Source organism: Mesoplodon densirostris, chromosome 4 (assembly GCF_025265405.1).
Source record: "Mesoplodon densirostris isolate mMesDen1 chromosome 4, mMesDen1 primary haplotype, whole genome shotgun sequence".
NCBI lineage: Eukaryota > Metazoa > Chordata > Mammalia > Artiodactyla > Ziphiidae > Mesoplodon > Mesoplodon densirostris.
The window spans coordinates 108163954-108188977 of NC_082664.1; the positions used below are offsets into that span (position 1 = coordinate 108163954).

A 25024-nucleotide genomic window follows, 5' to 3' on the forward strand; every position below is an offset into this window, starting at 1 on the left:
CATATGTGCAAACTGAGGCTCTGACCACACGGCTAATAAGTGAAAGAACAGACACATAAGATATGAACAGACAATTCACAAAAAAGAAACTATGTAAAAATGGCCCTCAGGCACATTGAAAAATGTTCACACTAATAATTAGAGAAATACAAATTCAGAATGACAGAAATTTTTTTTTTTTTTTTTTTTTTTGCGGTGCGTGGGCCTCTCACTGTTGTGGCCTCTCCTGTTGCGGAGCACAGGCTCCGGATGCGCAGGCTCAGCAGCCATGGCTCACAGGCCCAGCTGCTCCGCAGCATGTGGGATCTTCCCGGACCGGGGCACAAACTCGTGTCCCCTGCATCGGCAGGCGGACTCTCAACCACTGCGCCACCAGGGAAGCCCAGAAATTTTTAAATAAGACAACATGTTTTAAAACTTGGTGAAACTGGGGGAAAATCAATGCCCTCATACATTGATGAAGGGAATGCAAATTGGTGTAACTCCTCTGGAAGGAAATACCAAAGAATCTACACATCTACACATGTATTTACCTTTTGACCTAACAAGTCCACTCCTAGGAATCTATGCTGAAGGTATACTTCCAACAATATAGTTGTATATGTATACATGGGTTAGTATACTTATATATGTTTTGTAGATCTTTCTACTTAGGGATCCTAGAAGCAATGTCATTCCCATAGTAATGAGCACACCTAGCACTCAGATCTTGGTTTCTAAACACCATACCCTATTAAAAGGAATTAAGGCTCCTTGGAGAAGCAGTTGATTTCAGCGCTACAGCAGGGAAAATACAAGCTGAGCTAGGACTGTCTTGTGGTGCCGGAAAGTATGGTGATACTCAAAAAAGGATGAAAACTTGTTGAAGGAACATAAGGACCAATTTTAAGTGTTCCTAATTGCCAAAACTGGAACATTTTAACCACCACAATGAACAATAATGGTATTGGGTTTTTAGTCCTTACAATAAAATAAATATCCATGAATCCATACTGTTATAAAAATCAAATAAATAAATGGGGGAGAAGGGATGGCTCTTCCTTACAGAAGAATTCCAGTTAATAAATGTAGACAGAAAGATGGTAATTGAAAATCACCACTAAATGAATACCGTGTAATAATTGTTGCAAACAAGACCCATTGATGAATGCTAAAATTAATGGGCAAAACTTTGAGAAGGAACAGGATATTTACATAGTCTTGGGGCTGTAGTAATCTGAAGACTTCACCTGGGGCTTGGGGGAGCTGCTTCCAAGATGGTTTACTCACATGGCTGTTGGCTGGCGGTCTCATTTCCTCTGCTGGAGGGCCCTCATGACAAGGGAGTTGTCTTCCTGAACAAGCGACCCAACGGAGAGAGCAAAGAGGAAGCCACAATGCCTTTTGTGACTTACTCTGAAATCACAAAATCACACAGCAGTTCTGCCTATTCTGTTTGTTAGATCTATTAAAACCACCACACTGGGAAAAGGCATCTCTAGCTAGTAGGCCAGTAATTTTTTTTTCTCCCTAAGAGTTTCCACCTCCCAGTGCTTTTGTTGCCTGTTCCCAGTGCTGCCAATTTTGGTTCCTCTTTTTGTAACTTGCCCCAGTGCTATTCCTGGGCAAGAATACTGTGATAGGACTTGTAGTGGAAAAGAGGAGGTAATGTTCACCTTTTCCTACCCATTTCCATGGCAAACCCTTCCTTACCTCAGTCTTATATTATCCCCTTCTCACTTAATGTAACAAATTGTCCAGAACCCATCTGTGAAACAGAGACTTTATACAAGCCTCTCTAATAGCAGTGATCATATTGTATTCAGTTATCATTTTTCATGTCCGTCCTCAATATCATATTCATATCTGAATCCCCAAGGCCTACCATAGTGCCTAAAAGGTCCTTAATGGGTAAATGGGTTTTGTTTTGAAATGTAAATATGCTTAAGAACCACCTAATTTAGCTATCTGGGCCTTTGTCTTTCCTAACTGTAGAAGGACAGGGGAAAAAGAGAGCTCCTTCAGCCTATTTCCTATTTTCACAAGCAGAATTATAGTTTGAAACTTTTCAGAGATTGAAAACTTTTCAAAGATTATGTTCGTTCTTCAGGAGGCAGAGGGTTGGCAAGGCTACTGAGGATTCTGTTCTGTGCCTCTGTAATGATGAAGACAAATAGCTCTACCCTGTGAGTGATAGGAGTGGAAAGGAAAGCTGGTCGAACAATCTTGGGCACACAGTAGACAGGAAGGGATGACCTCGGCACTTGGAAGTGTCTCTGCTGCCTGTGATGGCCAGAGATCACCTTCAGTACTTTGTGCTTTGTTTCCTCACTGAATCCTCCTCCAGTCTTTGCTCCCCCCTTGTCCGGCTACTTCTGCGAAACTTCTGGATTGTCCCTCTTTCTGGCATACTTGTTCCTATTGCAGATTCTTCTCTTTGGGCTCCCTTTCTCACCTCTTCCCATTCCTGGTACAAACCCATTCCTGTCCCGGCTTCCTGGCCTGCAGGTCTTGTCCATCCATCTGTACCTCACACCTCACTGAGGACTGGGATTTGGGGTTCCCTTTGCTTCTTCCTCCCCCTGCAGCCACGGGCAGTTCCATCCATTCCTAGATCCACCTGGCTCCTGAGGCCCAGCCCAGCCAGGGTCAGATTGATCCCTAGCCCTCCTTTACCCCTCCTCCCATCTTTCTGCCCAGGAGAGGTGAGACACAGTAGGCTGACCTGCCAACTTAGTTTGTGTAACACTTTTTCCTATGGAGAAAAATGAAACTAAATAAACGACCTATAACAAACTTAATAAATAAATAGAAATTGTTTATTAAAAGTCATAGAATTTTTATGTGGGAAGGAAATCTAATAATATTCCATTCCCAGTACTCATTTTACAGCTTAAATGCTCAAGGTTCAGGTGGGTTGAGTAATTTTTCAATAGTCATGTTTTCTGATGTAGAATCTCATATTACAGCTGACATAATTTCACACCTAGTTAAATCTGCAACTTTTTTTCTTCCAGAGTAGAAATTTGAATTATTCTAATATTATGTATTAAATTTTATGTTTCACATTATACTGATGTATATTTATAGGAATTATAGCACTTTTCTTTCTAATCCAGATTTAGGTCGATCTCGAGAACTACAATATGTGTACGTGGATAACAACATTCATCTGAAAGGCTTGCCATCCTATCTGTACAACAAAGTCATAGGGTGCAGTGGGTAAGGCTGATTTCACATTTTATACTGTCACTCACCTCTTTTGCTAGCTTTGTTTCTATTTCAATATTTAGTCCTGATAAAACTCAAAAATAGATGAACTACTTTTGATATTCCTGTTCAGTTTTGTTTGGGGGCTTAATATGCTAAAACAAATACCCTTAAAAGTCAAGAATATTGAGCAAGCAATTTAGAGTATTGTACTTCAAGTTTAGCTAGTAAGCTGTAAATTCGGTCAGTAAGTTGTTTGTTATTTTCCAGTCAAAAGAAAAATTAATCTATGCATACCATTATAAGCTCAGTAGTATCAGTCACAGAAACTGGAGGAATCTGCATTAATGTAAAAGCTTTTCTTTCTCTGCACTTCATTGCAGTGACAATTTTACTACATTAGTATCTAGGACTATACCAATTGAAAATATTTAGAGGTCAACATTTGAAATAGTCCCTCAATACAAATCATGATTCTAGCAACCAAAACATATGTTTCAGTTAATAGGAAATGATAGGCTTTTATTTTCAGAGCACCAATGATCTTTCATTCTCAGTTAGGCTTTTAGAAAGATGGCTTCAGCTTCTCCTTCTATAGCAGTGAGAAAGAACCAACCCTAAAGTGGTTCCCAGAGTGGCGTGGGCTTAACATAGGACAACTCAGCTGCCAGAACCTGCTTTTGACTGGCCTCACTTAAGCAGCCAAAGGATACTTGGAACACCTTTGAGGGTACTTAGCCAGCGTGTTGACTCTCTCCTTATAATTTCAAACATCCTGCATAACCTGTCTCATACTGTATGTAGTTCTGGCAAGGAAAGGGATGACATTAAACTTGTGTGTAGCGACAACCATTCCCCTGCTGGCATGGCTCCGGGGGATGGGCATTGAGCAGTGATTGCTCCAGAGAGGGTAATCCTAGTGGCCTTCCCCTAGGAAAAATTATACAGTTGTTATCTTGGGAAAGCCCTAGATGAATTCAGTGCCTGTATAGGCTGATGAAATACAAGCCCAGAGACATATTCCAGAACCTTCTATGAAGCATAGAAAATAGAATATGTAATGGAGTTTTTAGCTCATTGATTTTTCTACAGCTGATCATGTGACAGCTACGATCCTACTCACTCATTAATCATAATGAGTTTGTAAAAGATCTATAATATAGCCTAATTTTTCGAAGTGGTGAGTGAAATACCCTCAATCACCAAGATACACAGAATGAGGCAAGCAGGCTCCAAAGCTGAAGGCAATTTTCTTGCACAAAAGCCTTCAGAGACTGCACTGAAATATGATTTAAATCTCTACCACAATTAAAGAATAGCTCTTACTTGAGATAAGAACCTTCTCCTTTGGTGTTTAGACATGGATGTTACTGACTGCCAGAAAGTTCTATTTGTGCAGAGTAGAGAGGTAGTATATTTTATTTATTTCATTTTTGGCTGAGCCGCGCAGCTTGCGGGATCTTAGTTCCCCGACCAGGGATCGAACCTGGGCCCACGTCAATGAAAGCACCAAGTCCTAACCACTAGACCACCAGGGATTTCCCTTTTTTTTTTTTTTTAATATATTTTAATTGTTGACTTGGTATCTGGTAGCAGAGGTAGTGCATTTTATGAGAGTTCCAAATCTTTGAGAAAACAGTAAGGCAGAATATGCAAATTACTAGCAGATAGTCTACACTTTTTATTATTATTAGCATCTTCCTTTGGTAGTAGTAATAAGAAGATAAATAAAATTTTTAAAAAGACAGTTATCAAACAATCAGTTTTCTAATATTAATAGTTTTTGGAGTGTTGGCAGTCCCACATACAAATAAACAGTGATCCAAAAGGTATTTTTAATCTGTTGGTTTAACTCAGAATGCATTTCTTATAGAAGCGGTTCTGGTGGTTATACTCCTAGCCAGCTCATTAAAAGGTCATTTAACCCATTTTGCACCCCCCAAATTATACTTACTTATAAAATATTTCTGTGGCAAAAATGTATTCAGAATTCTAATACATGGTGACTATTGAAGTCTTGGCAACAGAATTTAGGGGCTCCCCTTCTTTTATCTCTTTTATCTGTTGTATATGTGCAAAGGGACTCTCCCATTCCAAGTCAAAGTGGGGGTACTTTGGGAAAAGGAGGGGCAAGGTGTAGAACAGGGTTCTAAGGTAAATCTTATATAAAGAGTATAAGGGTATTTGAGGCCTAGAAAGTGTACCTTTTGATTCTGAACAAGGATCTTGGTTCGGTTGTTTATTCAGTGAGTATTTATTGAGCAACTACTCTGTTTGGTCACTGTCTAGACAATGGACATACAATGTAGGAGCCAAACAATTCAGTACCTGCCTTCCTGGACTTCATAATCTAGCTAGGGCTCCAAGTGAACAGTCAATAATTAAACTCAGTGTTAATCCTCTCCAAGGAGATGATATTTAAGCTGAGAATAGAAGGATCAGTACACTTGGTTCTCCACCACCATCCCATGTTCTTTCTAGCCCAGAGGTAGGTCTGGAATAAAGAACACATCAGCTCCTGCTGTACTGTGCTTTTTCTGAAAGAACTGTATTACCCTTCTCTGATTAACAGTCTAAGAAAATTAGAGCAAAATGAATACAGCTTTAGGGACCTGTGGCATGATATAAAAATGTCTAATATATATATATATATATATACATATATATATATATATAATTCACACCTCAGAAGGAAAATAGAGAACCAGGTATAAGGCATATAAAAAGGTATAAAAGTAGCTAGTAACAAATGTTACACAGTTTCAAGAAATCTCAGAAGTCTCACAGAATTATCTTTGATATTCATAGAAATGTGAATAAAGTTAGCTCCTCCTTATTCTATGTTCATTTATTTGTCAAGTAATTATTGAACTTCAGCAAGTCAGCACTGTGCTAATAATTGTAGAAAAGATAATTTAGATGTTTATCCTAATATATAAAAATAACTGTAATACAAAAAATAAATACCCTAAGAGAAAAGTAGAGTGGTGAAAATTTAGAGCATAGGACTGCCTTTTTATGACCTAGCTTTGAAGTCACACACTGCCATTTCTATTATATCCTATTGATTACACAGGTTAACCCTATTCATTGTGAGAGGAAACTACCAGGAGGGGAGCAGCATGGGAGCCATCCTGGAGGATGGCTAGCACAGATTCCTTGCATTCATGCTCTTTGCTAGCCTCTTGGAAAAGTATAATTTTTATTTTGTCTGGATTTTTCTTACTGTTACCACAGAAACAAATGTCTTCCATTCTTCTATATTTTACCTCGAAAGAGAAGTCCCTCCCATGTTAGAATTTTAAAAAGTGGTGATTGGCACATTTGCTTACTCAGGAGAACTTAATGGTGAAAGTGGCCCTATACCAGAGTTATTTTCTCAGTTGTCTGATTATGAGAAAAAGAAACCAAGCCACTGCTTTGTTTTTTCTTATATAAATAAGCAATTATAGCTGGATTTGGGTACAAATTGGATAAATGATTTGGTTAAATGGTTTGTTAATATAACCACTCAAGGTAACAGAGTTGTCTTTATGAGAAATGCATTCAGAGTTCTGAGTTAAATCAGCATACTAGAAAATATCCTTTGGATCACAGTCCATTTTTGTATGGGGGCTGCCTACACACAAAAAACAAGCTATACTAGGTACTTGAACCACACCTCCGTGTGACAGGCACAAAGCAGCCTAGCTACATATTTAAAAAAACTGAGGCATGTTTTGAGCTGTCACTCAAGTGACAGAGTTTGTTGTTTGATTCCAATGTAGTAATTAATTGCTTATTAAAACAAAAATAGTGACACTCCTTTTAAGTTTTAGAGGAATATAACAGAATCCAGTGTATCCGCAATATAACTTTCAAAATGTCCAGGGTACAATCCAAAATTAAATAACATTTGAAGAATAAAGAAAATATGACCTAGTGTCACGGAAAGTAAAAACTTTACTTGATGAGCTTAACACAGAATGGTATAAGAGAGGAAAAGTCAGTGAACTTGGAGGTAGATCAATAGAAATGATTCAGTCTGAAGAACACACACACACACAAAGATTGAAAGCAAGAATGAACATCAGCATCATCAGGGACCTGGCAAACAGTACAAAAAAGCCTGATATTTGTCATCCCAGAAGGAGAATAGAGAGAAAATGGGGCGGTAACAACAACAGAAATATTGAAGAAATATTGTCCAAAAATTTGCCAAATATGATGAAAGACATAATTTTACATTTTCAAGAAACTCAGTGAACTTAATAATATAGATTACAAAGAAAACCTTACCCAGTCAAAGCTGCTGAAAACCAAAGATAAAAAGAAAATCTTGAAAGCAACCAGAGAAAAATGACAAACTACATACAAAGAAATAATTCAAAAGACCATTGCCTTCTCATCAGAAAATTTGAAGGCCAGAAAACAGTGGAATGATATTTTTAAAGTGTCAGAGAAAAACACCAGTCAACCTAGCAACCAGCAAAAATACCTTTCAAGAATGAAAGTAAAATAAATGCATTCTCAGATGGAACAAAACTAAGCCTTAAAGAGGCTCTGCCAAGAGGACAGATGCTTTATCCAAACCAAGGCTTATTCTATCAGGGTGACATAATTTCTTTCCTTCTCCATATTGACTTTTTCCCTTTACTTTTCCTCTTATTTTAAGCTGAAAAAAAACTTTTTTGCTAAAAAGGGTTAATCTGGTAGCAGTTCCCCCAGTAATGAGCATGTGGATGACAGTGTATTTTCTGAAGTATAAAAGACAGTTACTTGGGTTCTTTTGGTAAGGGAATTGAAACTAATTCTTTACTCTTAACACTTCAGTTGGTGACATGGTAAGTTTGAAAATGCATATGAATTAATTTGCTAAATCACATACATGTTTTGGAGCATAATCTCAGTGGCAAAATGATGTTACCATTCATTTAGCTTGTTTAGGTTTAAATGCTGAATGGCAGCTCTGAAAACATTGAGTTGAAAGGGAATTGTGATAATTGTTATAAATTATTTACGTAACTAAGCCAAGGGTCCTGACATTTGTAACAGACTTCAACTCATTTTAATAACTCACTTAAGGGTTCGAATGTACAATCTTTTTTGTAACCACCTCAGCATTTATTCTAAAGTAATAAAAACTATCTAGTTAGAAATCAAAGATGCCAAGGCTTAACAATTGCCAGCTACTAGTTATTTCATTTTATTGTGAACTGAACATATCATGGAGCTTCCATCCCTCTTTACTGACAGTTCATTTCATGATTACTTCTCATTGAGATGAGCGACACTAGCTTTCAATACAGGTACCTTTCCAGCCTTCTCTCCCATTTGCTATTCTCTTCCATGGACCTGACAGTCTGGCCACTAGAACTGTTTGTGTAACCCCATTTGCCCTGTGCATTCACAGAGCTGAATCCCTGTTCCCTTTCTCTGGAATACCATCATGTTATTCTTAGTTTTCAACAGTAGATACTTTCAGAGCAACATCTAGACTAGTGTTTGACCAAATATCTGGGTGCCGTGGCCTAGCCAAGTTAATACAAAAATTTAACCATCACACCATGTATATTATCCCCAAAAATCATTTATTATAATAATAAAGAGAAAGCACAGCTATAAACATTGCTTAAACTTTACTGTGTACCAGGCAGTGTACTCATTGATTTATCTGCATATTGCACATTATCCTCCCAGCAACCCTTGTGATAATCATCCTTATCTTAGAAATGAAGAAACCAGAGCTCAGAAAGATTAAGTGTCTCAGGTCACAAAGCTAGATGGCAGTAGAGTTATTATCTGCTTCATTGTCCACACTCTTAACCACTGCACTACATATACTGTCTCCCTCTTCTCCTTGGTCTAGAATCACCTCTATATGTTTGAGCCCCTCTACTAGCTTCTTGAGAACAGGGATGAAAAATACCTTTCTTGTTCCTGCATCATTCCATGTAGTGGGGTGGATGTTTGGTATCTGATGAGGTCAAGGGAGGTTGGCTATGGCCAACAGAAAGATTACTAACTCATGTGAATTCCTGCCTTGTAGCCTGCATTCTACATAGCTGCAACTCTTCTCCAGTGTTAACTAGAGAAGGCATTTAATAGAAGTATCATAAAATGAATTTGATTAGCTGTTTACAGCCAGCAGTGAAGAGTAGGAACTTCTGCTAAAAGAATTGTCAAAAGGAAATTGGACCTTATATAAAATGAGGATCCACATACTTGTTAATGTGAGTTTTTTCAGCAGTTTGTCAGAAACCTAATCTTTCTAATTATTGGAGACAGAGAAAGCATTAGGAAAAGTCTGACTTTCAGTTTTCTAAACCTTTATTTGTTATTGTTAAATTCTTTGGACAGTGTTCCTTGTAGAGTTCATCAACAATTATAAGGTTAAGAAGCAGCAGCTGTTAAGGCAATAGCAGTATGAAGTAATTATTCATGAATCGCTTGCTTGCTTTTTACCCTATATTTTTATTGTTCTATGATTTTTCCCAGGATTCTCATAACTAAAGTATGGCTATAAAGTTTGGAAACAAATAATGTGCTTTACCATGAGTATTAGGCTTCTCCATAGCAACAGAACCAATAGAGAGAGAGAGGTGTGTGTGTGTGTGTGTGTGTGTGTGTGTGTGTGTGTGTTGTGTAGGTGGGGGGGGCTTGCACTGAGAGGAAGAGGGAGATTGATTTATTTTAAGGAATTGGCTCATATGACTGTGGGCACTGGCAAGTCTGAAATTCACAGAGCAGGCTAGAGACCCAGGGAAGAGCTGATGTGGTAGCTTGAGTCTAAAGACAGTCTGGAGGCAGAATTTTTCCTTGGAGGACCTCAGTCTTTTCCTTTTAAAGGCCTTCAACTGATTAGACAAGGCCCACTCAACATTATAGAGGGTAATCAGCTTTATTCAAAGTCTACTGTTTTAAATGTTAATCTCATCTTTAAAATACCTTTACAGAAATATCTGGACTGGTATTCGACCAAATATCTGGGTGCCCTGGCCTAGCCAAGTTGATACAAAAATTTAATCATCACACTATGTATTGCTGTATATCATCAAAAGAGTCACTTATTATGTGTTTGCCTGTGTTTCCAGACTTAGTGGCCATACTGCATAATAGCATTTTGGATATGATCCTCTCATCTTAATTTTCTCCATATTTAGAAACAAATAGTAATTATAAAGTAAAATTTATTTCCTGATCTTCACAAAATGCTTCATAAGGGTAATACCTTTCTAACCCACAGAAATACTCATGCAAAGTCACAATTGTGCTGCTACAGACTCTTCATGTTTATGTGATCACAAAGCGTCAACTGAGGTTTCGAAAGTAAGAGGGTTAAAGGCAAAGTAGCAAATCAAAGAAAAATATCATAGAAATTTTGACACCAGTTGGCAGGCCACTGTGCAGCTGGTTTGCACTAGTGTACCCATACTAGCTGTTAAATTATTGACAGTATTGAAGTATTTCTACACAAGTTAATGAATAGCTATTGAACTAAAAGCCCCTGAGGTCTCCCACTGCTGTGTCTGCCTTTCCCCTAAGATCTCCCCATAATCCAGCAACTAAAAGGCTAATGACCAGCAGAACAGAGGGCTCTAGGACTGTGCTTTAGCACAGTGGTACTGTTTGTTTGTTTTTTGCTTGTTTTATTAAACTATAATTTACATACAGAAAAGTTCACCCTTTTTAGTGTATAGTACTGTGAATTTTGACAAATGCATACAGTTGTATAGCCACCACCATGATCAAGGTTTAGAACAGTTCATTCACCCCCAAAATGTCCCCCATGTCCCTTTAAAATGAACCTCTTTTCTTCGGGAGACACCTCAGCCTCTGGAAACGGTTATGTTTTGTGTCCCTATGTTTTACCTTTTCCAGAATGTCATATAAATGAAATGACACAGGCTACTGCAAACATTCATGTCTGGGGCTTTGTGTGAACATAATTTCATTCCACTTGGGTAATATCTAAGAATGCATTTGCTGGGCTATGTGGTAAGCATATGTTTAACTTTATTAAAAACTGCCAAAATGTTTTCCAACATGGCTGTGCTGTTTTGTATTTCATGAGAGTTCTTGTCAGTTTTTTCTTCTTTCAGACATTCTAATAAGTGGGTACTATCTCATGGTTTTAATTTGCATTTCTCTAATGACTGTTGATGTTGAACACGTTTTCATATGCGTATTTGCCCTCCATGTACAGTTGACCCTTGAACAATGCGCGGGTTGGGGCAGACGCTCGGCACAGTCCAAAAACCACATATAGCTTATAGTCAGTCCTCTATATCCGGGGTTCCTCCGCATCTGCGATTCCACATTTGTGGATTCAACCAACCCTGGATCGTGTAGTATTGTAGTACTTATGATTGAAAAAAATCCATGTTTAAGTGGAACCATGCAGTTCAAACCCATGTTGTTCAAGGGTCAGCTGTATCTTGGGTGAAGCATATTCCAATCTTTTGCCCTTTTTTTAAAAACTGGATTGTTTGGGCTTTTTCTTATTGAGTTTTGAGAGTTCTTTATATATTCTGAATACATGTTTCTCATCAAATATGTGATTTGCAAATATTTTCTCCTAGTCTGTGGCTTGTCTGTCATTCTCTTAACAGATTTAACTAGCCTATATTGTGGTTCTTCATAGTTCACCACTGATAAACACACAACTCAAGATATATTTAATTTAATCCATAAATGAGACATTTTCCATTTGACAGATTACTATATTTTCCTAAATAACCATTTCCTTAAATGTTGCCATCCTGGTGGGTAACCAAATACAGATAATGTGATGCTCATATATTTGGCACATCTGCTCCTGAGACAGACTGGACCCCCACGAACTACCCCAAAATTATTTCCTTTTTGGCACCATGTGGATGACTCAGTATTCTTTTCACCATTTCCTTTTTATCTTTTCTCTTTCAAATTTCTTTCCCTGTGTGTGAAGACTCAAAACAACCAATCTGTATTTGGAACTGCTTAGGCACCAATATAGAACTGCTAGATAGAAGAGAAAACTGATCACATTCGATGAGTTAACAACAGAACTCCCATAATACAGTTAGATAATGTGTGATTTAGAAACATCAAACGTTGTGATATACCATTGGTAAAAGATGATGTCAGGAAAGGCTTTATAAAGGAATTAGATTTGGGGAAGAGTAAAATTTGTATCTGGAATGACAGAATATAGAAAATTCCAGGCCCAATTTGGCCTGTAGGCAAGAATAGCCATGGCTCATTGAATACAGTGTTGCTTGTGTTAAGGGGTATCATTCAGAATCCACAAGGAAATGGTAAGGCCACCAGCATCCATGGGATACCTTTCTGCTTAAGTTCTCTCCCTTTTGCATCAACTAAGGTAAGAGGGTCATTTCTTAAAATTTGACTAGAAAGCTTCCATATTTTGACCCTGCACATCAGTGTAAATATCATTAACTTACAAAAATAACATTACTAACAGTTTTGAAGCCCCTGTATGGTTCTCTCCCATGTATGCTCCTCCTTCTTCTCCAAGGTTAGCCACTACTCTGAATTTTGTATTTATCATTCATTTTCACTGAGTTATGATTTTAATATATGTAAATGCATCCCCATATAGTGTATCGTCAAGTTTTATATCTTTTCTTTAACTTTGTGTACATTGAATGATGCTGTATGTATTCCTCTATGGTGTACTTCTTTCACATAGCCTTTTGTTTTTATTCTCCAACTTCACTATTTTTCTACTTCCCTTTAGAGAAAAAGTCTTTGAAAGAGTTGTCTATATTCACTTTTTCCACTTCTTTCTATTCTCTCACACCAGTTAGGCTTTTATCCTCAGTGCACCTATATAAAGTATATATATATAGAACTTGAAAAGTTTTGATGTATATATGTATACACACACATACATACAAACCTCTGAAACCATCACTGCAATTAAGATAATAAACATATCCACCACCACCGAAAGTTTCCTCGTGCCCCTTGGTAATCCTTCCTTCCTTATCTTCATCCTATCTCCAGGCAACCCCTGATCTGTGTTCTGTTACTGTCGATAAATTTGTATGTTCTTGAGTTTTATATGAATAGAATCAAACAGTATATACTCTCTTTTTCTCTGTCTTCTTTCACTCAGCATAGGGATTTGGAGATTTATACATGATATAGTGTGGATCAACAGTTCATTTTTTTATTGTTATGTAGAGTTCCATTGTATGGATATACCGCAGGTTGTTTCCATTCACTTGTTCATGGACATTTGTGTTGGTTCTAGTTTTTGGCTTTATTACAGATAAAACTGATGTGAACAAATGTAGACTGTCTTTTAAAGGTCCTAGACTTAAATTTCCTTGGATAAATACCTAGGAGTGGAGTGTCTGGATCATACAGTACATGTATATTTAATTTTTGGAAGAACTGCCAGACTTTAAAAAAATAACTATAACATTCTACATTCCCACCTGTAATATAAGAGATTATCAGTTCTTACATATTTTAAATTTTATTCTAGGTGTGTAGTGATTTTTCCATTATGTTTTTAAATTTCATTTCCCTAGTAAATAAGGGTGTGCATCTTTTTATGTTTTATTTGCCATCCATATATCTGCTTTGATATAGTGTCTAAGTCTTTCTCCCATTTTTTCCTTGGGTATTTGTGTTCTTATTATTGAGTTTTGAAAATTCTCTATAGATTCTGGATAAAAGTCTTTTATTATATATATGCTTTGGAAGTATCTCCTCCCAGTCCATGGCCTACCTTTTCATTTTTTCACAGGGCCTTTTGGAGAGCAGACATTTTTTATTTTGTTAAAATCCAATTTATCAATTTGTTCTTTTATCGATCTTGCTTTTAGTGTAACCCAAATCACAAAGGTTTTCTCCTATGCTGTCTTCTAGAATTTTTAAGGAATTAAGTTTACATTTAGGTCTATGATTCATTTTGAGTTAATTTTTGTGTATGGTACAAGGTATGGTTGAAGTTCCTTTTTTTACATATGGATATTCCAGTTGTTCAAGCACCGTTTGTTTAAAATACTATCCTTTCTCTACTCTATTTTCTTTGTATGTTAGTTGAAAATTAGTTGTCCATATATGTGTGGGTCTATTTCTAGATACTCTGTCTGCTCCATTTATCTATTTGTCTGTTTTGACACAAATACCACACTGTCTTGATTACCATAGTTTTACAATAAGTCTTAAAATTAAAAAAAAATTTTTTTACTATTCTAGCTGCTTTGCATTTCTATATAAATTTTAGAATCAAAATTTTCAATTTATATATATTTTTAAAAGCCTGTGATTTTAATTCCATTGAGTCTTTAGATCAATTGGAGGAGAATTAACATCTTAACAATATTAAGTCTCCCAGCCCATGATCACAATAAATGTCTAATTCCTTGTCTTGGACATCTTTTGTCTGATTTATCTCTAAGTATTTAATATTTTTCATAGTATTGTATATGGTATTTAAAGTTTTTAAAATTTCCAATTGATTGTTGCAGCCATATAGAAATACAAATGATTTTGTATAACTGATCCTGTATCCTCCAAACTTGCCAAGCTCACTTACTAGTTCCAGTAGGGTTTTTTTTAGATTATCATGGACTTTCTACATACACTCATGTCTTCTGGGAAGAAAGACAGTTTTACTTCTTCCTTTCAAATATGGTCACGTTTTATTTCTTTTGCTTTCATGACTGTACTGGTTAGAAGCTCCAGTACAATGTTAAATAGAAGCAGTGAGAGCAGACATGTTTGTCTTGCTGAACTTATGGGGAAAACAGTCTTTCAACATTAAGTATAATATTGACTGTTGTTTTTTCATACATATGCTTTATCAGATTAGTAAATTCCCTTCTATTCCTAGTTTGCTGAGAGTTTTCTAAATTATGGACGGGTGTCGAATTTTGTTAGACCCTTTTTCCGCATCTATTGAAATGATTATATGGTTTTTCTTTTTTAGGTCTTAAAATAGTGAATTACATTGATTTTTTAAGGTTAATACAATCTTGATTAATAAGATAAACTTCTTTTGGTCATATGACTTTATATATTGTTAAATTCAATGTGCTAAAATTTTGTTTAGACTTCTTCCACCTATGTTCACGAATGATACTGGTTGTTTCTTGTTGTGTGTTCATCTGGTTTTGGTATCAGGATAATCCTGGCTTCATAGAATGAGTTGGGAAGTATTCCAACCTTTTAACTACAAATTCAACTTCATTAATAAATGTTGGGCTGTTCAACTTCTCTGTATCTTGAGTGAGCTTTGCTAATTTTTGTCCTTCAAGGACTTTGTATTAGCATAAAGTTGCTTCTTATATTTTTATTATCTGTAGAAATCGGGCAATACCTCCTTTCTCATTTCTGATATTGGTAATTTGTGTCTTCTCTCTGATTAGACTAGTTAGAGATTTATCATTTTTATTGATCTTCTCAAAGTTCCAGCTTTTGTTTTCACTGATTTCTCTCTATTCATTTCTTCTATGTCATTGATTTTCTTTATGCTCTTTATTATTTCTTTTCTTTTATTTACTTAGGGCTTAATTTGCTCTCTGATTTCTGGTTTCTTTAGGTGAGAGCTATGTATGCAACATGTCCTTCTATGCAGTAATTATAATTATTGTTATAATGACCTTTTCTGCCAGTTTTAACATCTGTCTTGGTTGTTTTCAGTTGCATTTTTTTTTTCCTCATCATAGGTCATATATTGAAAAGCCTGGTAATTTTTGGTTGGATGCCAGACAGTGTGAATTTTATGATGCTGAGTGCTGGATATTTTTGTATTCATGTAACTATTCTTGATATATGTTCTGGGATACATTTAACTGGAAACAGTTTAATCTTTTCAGATATGGCTCTTAAGGATTTGTTAGGTGGGAATGGAATGGTGTTCAGTCCTAGCACTAACTATTCACCACTACTGAGATAAGACCTTTTTGTGTACTCTACACAATGCCCCTTGAATTATGAGGTTCAAGTCTGACTGATAAGAGCAGGCACTATTTCCAACCCTCTGTGATTGCTGGGCACTGTTACCTTTAATCTTTTCAGCTCATCCTTTTTCCAGCCTCAGGTAGTTTCCTCATATGTGCTGATCAGTACTCATCTGAATACTCAAGCGGAACCTTCTGCAAATCTCCAGAGTTCTCTCTCTGTACATCTCTCTCCCCTAAGGTTCTCTGTCCTGTGAACTCTTGCTGCTTTGGACCCCTGAACTCTTAGTTCCTTGTCCTCAGTTTAAGGTACCTACCAGGCTAGGTAGGTGACTGAGTTCCCCTTCCCTGAGTTAACTCTTCGCTTCAATCAAGTCTCTGCTGAAATGTCACCTCCTCAGAAAGACTTTCTTTGATTATATTATCTGAAGTAGTACAGCTCTCACTCCCCTCTTCACTCTATTTTAGCATGTGTTTATCTTTTAATTGTCCATCTCTCCTCACTATAATAAGCTTCATTCTGATCTTAAGTATGTTCCTAACAGAATTTTATGCTCATATATATTAAATAATATATACAACAAAGTTCATAATAGCCCCAAACTGGAAACAGCCCATATGTTTACCAGTACTACACAGCAATGAAAATGAATAAGCTATAGTATGTGCAGTAGCGTGGATGCATCCCAGAAAGATAATGTTGACAAAAGGAGCCAGACACAGGATTCTTCATGCTATTGAAGAAGGCAAAACCAAACTATAATGTTAGAATTTGGAAAAATGGTTCCTTTTGGGATAGAGGTTTTGCTTAGTAGGAGGGCCAGCATGGCCTTCTGAGGTTCTTTTTTCTTGAGCTGAGTGGAGAAATTGAGTAAAATTAATTGAGTTCTAGGTCAGATACTGTCTTCTCTGTAGAACCTTCCCTAATTCCTTAGAAAAATTCAGTTCCTCCACCTTCTCTGACCCAATATTAGAATAATTATATTGTAATTATTACATTTTTCAAGGGAAAGGGGGTCTTTTTTTTTATTCTTGCGGTACGCGGGCCTCTCACTGTTGTGGCCTCTCCCGTTGCGGAGCACAGGCTCCGGACGTGCAGGCTCAGTGGCCATGGCTCACGGGCCCAGCCGCTCCGTGGCATGTGGGATCTTCCGGACCGGGGAACGAACCCGTGTCTCCTGCATCGGTAGGCGACTCTAAACCACTGCGCCACCAGGGAAGCCCATGGATATTTTTTTTAATCTTTTTGTTTTTAATTTAAGTATTTTGACTGGTGTATAGTAGGTGTTCTGGAAACATTTTCTGATGAAAGGAATGAGCAAATGCAGAAACTTGTAATGAACAAATAAGCTGAGGGCTTCTGCCTTCCAGTCCTGTGCCTTATTCATTGCCTGTTTCTACTTGAGGGTAGGGAGATTATCTCACGTTGTATCTGGAGAGCCAAGGTTTGTTGGCGCCTATTTGTCGTTAGAGAAGAAAAGTGTTGAGACTTTTAGGTAAGCTGGTGGTCTCAGACAGGAGGTAGAATGAGATTGGACTCCTGAGTTTTGGTAACCCAGTAGCTAAAGGAACAAGGATGTCTCTGCCTTCTGGTTATGAGTGGCTGTAGGGAATAGGATGTGACTTGGCTTATTCAATAGGCTTTGCCAAGAATATTTTCTTCACAGGTTTATGGAAGGACCCAATAAAGTTATCTGCTATCATTACAAATCTGTTTGCTTTGTAGGGTTTTGTTCCCCCAACACAAAAATTTTGTTAAACCATAGTACTATAACTAAACAGAGTACTCTTTGTTCCTTTTAATTTTGAAAATTTCAATAAACGTAAACTTGGAAAGGGTAAGAAAATGAGGATGAATAGAGCTTACAAAGCAAACTGTATAGACCCTATGAAGGAAATTTCTTCTAAGTTTGTCCTTACTGGAAGTGCCTGGACCTCAGTGAAGATTTAGCTGAGTTCCAAATGATGCATCTAAATTTCTATGCCAGGTTTTATTAAGGAACCCAGAATAGCATCTGTTCACTTTGAAAAGAATTCTGCTAATTCATCAGTGTCTTAAAATTTTTAATATATATTTTGATTAACATATTTTTATTGGCACATATAGTTATTTCCTTTTGGCTAATACTACTGTGAATGTGTGTCTTTCTGTAGCTGTGGTGCTCCCATTCAAGTTTCCGAGGTGAAGCTGCTTTCCTTTTCATCAGGGCAACTAACAGTTTTCCTCCCTGCTGAGGTGAAGGCCATAGGGACAGAGAAGGATCACGTCCTGCCTCTGCAAGAGCTGGCCATGAGGAGTCTGCATCACACCTACCACAGTTTTCTAAAAGGTACCCAGGACTTTTTTCTTTTCTTTCCTTTCCTTTTCTTTCCTTTTCCTTTCCTTTCCTCTTTTCTTTTCTTCCTTTTCTTTTCTTTTCTTTTTCCTTTTCTTTTCTTGCCTGTTATTCAGTGAGCTTAGGAATTGTGTTTTATGCTATTTTGGTGTTCATTTTTCAAAATTGTGGTAAAATGTACATAACATAAAATTTACCATTTTAACCATCTTTAAGTGTTCAGTTCAGTGGCATTAAGTACATTTGTGTAGTTGTGTAATGGAACATTTTTTATAAAAGTTTTAATATTTTATTTTAATATTAATATTTTATATTTTAATATTAAAATATTTTATCAACACTGAGCCCTTCAGCACCCGCTATAGACACAGAGAAGCATTCACTAAATATGGTCTTCAGTCACAAAGAACAGAGGTTAAAAGTAAACTATGCAGTTTAAATGAGAGAAATTGGTGTTTGGGAGCACATATTTGGTGGAAGTGAGAAGGCTGGCAGAGGTACTTTCTTCCATATCGAAAAATGTGCAAAGATCTTATCCTTAAAGCAAAGTAGGGTACTTCTTCCAACAGAGCAAGTTTTTGCCTTGTAACTTCCTTACACCTGAGAACTATATATACCTAAAGGGAAATTAATTTTAGGAGCCTTTGGCAGTATTACCACAGGATTTGGCAGTGTGTAGATGTCATAGGTGACATGGAGTGTACCTCTGATGCTTTAAGAAAGCACTAGGCAACATTAATAAGAAAACACATTTCAAGTGCTTTTAAAACTACTAAATGTTTTGTCTTTGCTTTAAAAAAAAAAAAAGGTGCATACAAAAACATCTAACATTAAACTTCCAGGAATGTCTAATACAAATTAAGTTGTTTTTAAAACCTAAACAGAAAACTGAAGTTATTCACCTATGAGCAAATTACATTTTTCAAAATGGTTATTGATAAGTCTGGACAGATATAAAAGATGATAAGATAATTTGTATTTCCTTCCTCAAGATGATTCAGTGATTTTTAGGTGTCACCTCATCATGACCGTTTCTCTCTCTAGATTTACGCTCAGTAGCAACCCAGTGTACATTTGTGCTCAGGATTGCCTGGACCACTGGGATGTTTTTCTTTAAACGTTTCTTTTGTGTAGCTCAGACTAAACTGAGGAGGAAACACCCTATCTTTATTAGTGACCGCTCATGGGAGTGAGACAAGGAAAAGCTTGGTTTCATTATTTTTCATTTTCTTTGATTTCTTTGTTTCCCCTTTTCATTCTTTTCAGTAAATATAATTTAGCTTGAAAGATTCTAAATGCCCAATAGATTTAGGAAGAATTTAATGAAAGTCTGTTTTAGTCTTCAGTCCCAGTCTTTTTTTTTATTCTCTGTCTCTTATAGAAGTTTACAGACCCTCCCTGGGTAAACTTAATGCCTTTTCAGTCTTTGTTCTTAAATAATATATGGTCTTATTCTTTCCTGGCCTCTACCTCAGGACAGCTCAGGTTGCTCTTAAAAGAGTAGATTAAGGTTTTCTCTTAGTATCAAAAATGTAAAAAGCATCTTTCATTTCCAAATAATGTTACATTTTTATTCAATGCCTATCGGATAACAGAATTTTCAACATGCAGTACTTTTCACTAGCTGAACTTATTTGCTAACAATAAGAAATATTTTAAGAAGCCAAGTTTAAGGAAATCTCATTTTTTATTTGTGCATGATTTTCTCTTGTGTTCCAGATCTGGACTTTCTGTCTCCAATCTCGTTACCCAGAAGTCTCCTGGAGCTGCTGCACTGCCCCTTGGGGCACTGTCACCGGTGTAGTGAGCCCATGTTTACGATTGTTTACCCCAAGCTATTTCCCTTGAGAGAGACGCCAATGGCAGGGCTGCACCAGGGGTAATCATTCCTAAGTGGACACCAGGGCTTACACCCGGGCGAGGGGTGGGAACATGGGGAAGGGTGTAGGACACACATAAAAGTGTTGGTATGTCAGCAGCTTTAAAGGGGCATAGAATGCTTCCTGCCATACAGCTAAATGAAACAAATGCACATTTTCAGTATCACAAGAAAACTGGATTTCTCTTTATTACATTTTTGGTCTTATACAGAACGGTTTTATTGTATATGTTATTTAGAGTAGCTCATTCTTTGTAGGAGTGTTTTCCTGTTGTTTCCCTATTCACAATAGTCCTTAGGCAATAAGGAATGTAAGAACAAAATATTTGTTATATAATGGGTCCAGCCCAGCTCTTCTATTTAATTTGCATTGCTAACCGAAAGTGTGTGGCTGAGCATTGTGTGTGTGTGTGTTTCTGTTTTGAATTTCTAACCCTTCCAAATAGCATTCTCTTGCCACTGTCTATTTCTTGGCACAGTGCCTTGAGTTTGCTAAGAATGTTAACTAAGTAAAACCCCCATTCTGGTAGTTTATAAAAAGAATATCAGACAATTAAAAATAGGACATGAAATGAAAAAATCCCCCATTAGCACAGTCTCAGCTTATAGATTTTCTAAATTTAGGATCTTCTAAGTTCACATTTTTCAAAGATGAAAAAAAATACTATAATACCTCACTTATCCATCAAATGTGGTATTTTGGGTTAGTACATTTTTCAGGATAACTTGTTACCCCTATTCAGTCCTAGAAGCGTTTCCTTTATAATCATTTTTGTAGAATGAGAGCAAGCGTGGGCAGGGTGCTGAACCTCTCAGAGCCTCAAAATGGGGAAAGAACAGCCTGCTGGGCAGGGCCGTCTAAGGATTAGCAGATGATGAAGGCAAACACTTGGCACATAATGGGTGCTCGGCAAATGGTAGTTACCTTTTCCATCTCTCTACCCACTCCTTCCCAAAACTGCATTTGTCTTTTTCTTACCCTGCATAATCCTATTTTGCTATACTTTCAGTTCCTGTTTCAACTTTCTGTATTTTTAATGCTTCCTGCTTTACTGTGCCTGCCTACAGAAGCCCTCCTCCAAACCTTGCTAATCTGCTACTTCTGATCAGAGGTGATCAGATCACCAAATTTAGTAAAATTCCATTTAAAATTAGAGTTGAAAGGACTGAGTCAGGATTTGAGTATGTTACTACATGAATAAAATTAACTAGTGAAATAGGCACATCTGTGAGGAGCAGTAGGGAATATTGGTCAAGTGCACAGTCCCTGATTCTGACTTTCCCCTGGGAGACCTTGGGCAAATTACTTAACATCTCTGAGATTCATCTTTTCATCAATAAAATGAGCATAGTAATAGTATCTATTTAATAAGGTCATTGTGAGGATGAAATGAGATCATTTATGTAAAGAGCCCAGGATGGTGCCTGGTATGTAATAAATATTAAGTGACTTAACTATGATCTCTTTTTGTAGCTCAAAGACTTAAAAATTTATTTTATGTATGTGTCTTTAGCAAATGATCTTCATATTAGTAAGATATCATCATAGGAAAATCTTCCATTAAACTACAGTAAAATCCTCCTGCATTGTTGTTGCACAATTTCCTATAGAAGATATTTTCTTACTAAAAATATGAAAATGAAAACAATTCAGTATGGTAAGGATGCTCTGTTAGTAGCTGATAAAATTCTAAATACCTGTTTGAAAAGATAAACTTTCTTTCTATCATGGTAATTAATTTGTGCAAATAAAATAGATCCCTTAAATGAAGTCATTTTTGTGTTATCTTTATATGAAATTTGGGAAACTTGTTCAATAAGCATTTGCATATTTACTGCTACTTATTTCTCTGCTTAAACCTAGAAATTCAGTGTGAATATCTTATATTGCTTTAAAACGTAAAATATAATAGTGTTTGTTTAATAAAATGAGTGTATCAAATACATAGGACTTAGGCAATGCCCTTTTGTTAAGAAAAGCCAGAAGTGCCCATGTTAATAGCAAAAAATGAAATACCAAGATACAAACATGGCTTTCTGTGGTGAGTTAATGCTAAGATCTGAAACTGAGAATTTGTGTCTTTCATTTGGTCCACGGACTTTGCTTCTTCCCACATTGCTATGGAGATTGTGTTAAAAGCTTTGACTTTAGTTTCTACCATAGTTTTTAAAGTACTTTCTTTTGTAATTGAAAACCAAATACTTGAATCTCAATAGCTTATTGCTAAAAATAAAATCAATATTTTTAGTATCATAAACTCTAAAAGGTCTTGATAATATTATTTTTAAGTTTTCTAATATATTCTGTTCAGTGTTCATTGCTTCTTATAAAATAATATTGTATCAGCCAATATCTAAATTAATGTGGACATCTGGCCTTATTTTAAAAGAACATATTGAATATTCTTCTAAAATACCAAGTCCCATACGAGTGTTAGTTCCAACTTAAATTTAATAGAGTCAATTAAAAAGAAATTACAGTATTTTGCATAAATAGTGAATACCCAAATCTTCAAATATTTATAGAAGAGAATAATGGCTAGTATGTTCATAACTTTTGATCATGATAGGCATAGCAAATTTTCATTCCCCCAAATTACCGTTCATTTATTAAAATGGAGAATGTCAACTCATAGGATTATTTACTAGTATAACATGTGTCTGGCTTTTCCCACACATGTATGCATCTCATAAGTTTTATATTTCCCAAGGTTTTTCAAGAGTATTTTATGAGTTTCCTAGGGATACCTCAACAAAATACCACAAAACTGGGTGACTTACAAAGCTTCTACAGATATTGTCTCAGAGTTCTGAAGGCTAGAAGTCTGAAATCAAGATGTGGCAGGATTGGTTCCTTCTGAGGGCTGTGATGGAAGGATCTAATCTTTGCAGATGGCCATCGTCTCCCTTCTTCTCTTCACATCATCTTACCTCTATGTGTGTCTATCTCAGTGTCCAAATTTCCCTTGTTTATAAGAACACCAGTGACATTTCACTAGGGCCCTCCCTAATGACCTCATCTTAACTAATTACACTGGCAATGACCCTGTTTCCAAATAAGGTTACTGTATTACTCTGCTAGGGCCACCATAACAAAATACCATAGGCTGGGTGACTTAAACAACGGAAATTTAATTTCTCACAGTTCTGGAAGCTGTAAATCTGAAATCAGGGTGCATGTGGTTAGATTGTGCTGAGGGCTGTCTTCCTGATTTGAAGATAGCTGCTTTCTTGCTGCCTCAAGTGGCAGAGAACACGAGCACACATGTGCACAAGCTCTCCAGTGTCTCTTCTTATAAGGGCACTAATCCTATCATGAGGGCCCCACCCTCATGAACTCATCTAAACCTAATATCTCCAAAAGGCCCCATCTCCAAATACCATCACATTGGAGATTAGGGCTTAAAATATGAATTGGTGGCAGGATGGGGGGACACAGTTCAGTCCATAGCAGTCACATTCTGGGGTTCTGGGGATTAGGACTATAACATGAATTTGGGGGGGATACAGTTCAAACCATAACAGTCTGTCCTCCAAAAATCCATGTCCTTCTCAGATGCAAAATAAATTCACTCCATCCTAACACCCCTCAAATCCTAACCCATTCCAGCATGACTCTTAAGTTCAAAATCTCATCTTAAGTATCTAAATCAGGTATGGATAAAACTCAGGTATAACTCGCCTTGGGACAAAACTCCTCTCCATCTGTAAACCTGTAAAACCAGACTGGTTGTCTGCTTTCAATATATAATGGTGGGACAGGCATAAGATAGACGTTCCCTTTACAAAAAGGAGGACAAGAGGTCATGAGTTTCAAACAAGTCCAAAACTTAAAAGGGCAAATTCCATTAGATTTTAATGCTTGAGAATAATCCTCTGGCTAGATGCTCTTTCCTTTAGGCCCACTGGGGTGGTGGCCCCACCTCTCAGCCCTGAGTGGGGCCCTGCTGTCTAAAACCAAGGAAGTTGCCCCATCCTCTGGAATTGAGGAGGTAGCCCCATCCCTGGGGTTATTCTTCCCTTTACTTGATAGCTTGTTTCCTGCCTGTAGAATCCCAGAAGGCTGACAACATGTCTTCACCCTGTCCCATCTCTGTCCTCTTTGGTCCAAGCTGTCAACCTTTCTGCTGAAATGGTTGACTGGATCCACAAGTCACATGCCTAATCTCTTTAGAAAAGGTTGTCCAGCCACACCCTTGGTGTTCTCTCCAGAACATGCTTTCTCATTTTTTACAATGTAGATAGCCTGAGAATTTTCCATATCTTCAAGTTCTGGTTCCTTTTTGCTGAACAATTCCCTCAATTTATCTCCCTCCTCTCACATTTTACTGTAAGCAGCAAAGAGAAATCAGGCCATGCCTTCAATGCTTTGCTTAGAAACCTCCTCAGCTAAATATAGGCATACCCATCTTTTTGTGCTTCATTTTATTTCACTTCACAGATATTGCACTTTTTATAAATTGAAGGTTTGTGGTAACCCTGTGTCAAGAAAATCTATTGGTACCATTTCTCCAACAGCATTTGCTCACTTCCTGTCTCTGTGTCACCTTTTGGTAATTCTCACAATACTTCAAACTTTTTCATTATTATTATACTTGTTATGGGGATCTGTGATGAGTAATCTTTGATGTTACTACTACAGTTCACTGAAGGCTCAGATGACTGTTAGCATGTTTAGCAATAAATTATTTTTAAATTAAGGTATATACATTTTTTAA

General features: G+C 36.8%; 1 protein-coding gene across 1 annotated transcript in view; it reads left to right on the forward strand.

Annotated features, from left to right (window-relative positions):
* Positions 1-25024, forward strand: part of LRRC28 (leucine rich repeat containing 28) — a 206049-nt gene that overhangs the window by 145854 nt on the left and 35171 nt on the right. The window contains exons 7-9 of the mRNA XM_060095096.1: positions 3099-3201; positions 18246-18421; positions 20147-20306. Coding sequence (XP_059951079.1) covers positions 3099-3201; positions 18246-18421; positions 20147-20306 — 439 coding nt within the window. The remainder of the gene's footprint in view (positions 1-3098; positions 3202-18245; positions 18422-20146; positions 20307-25024) is intronic.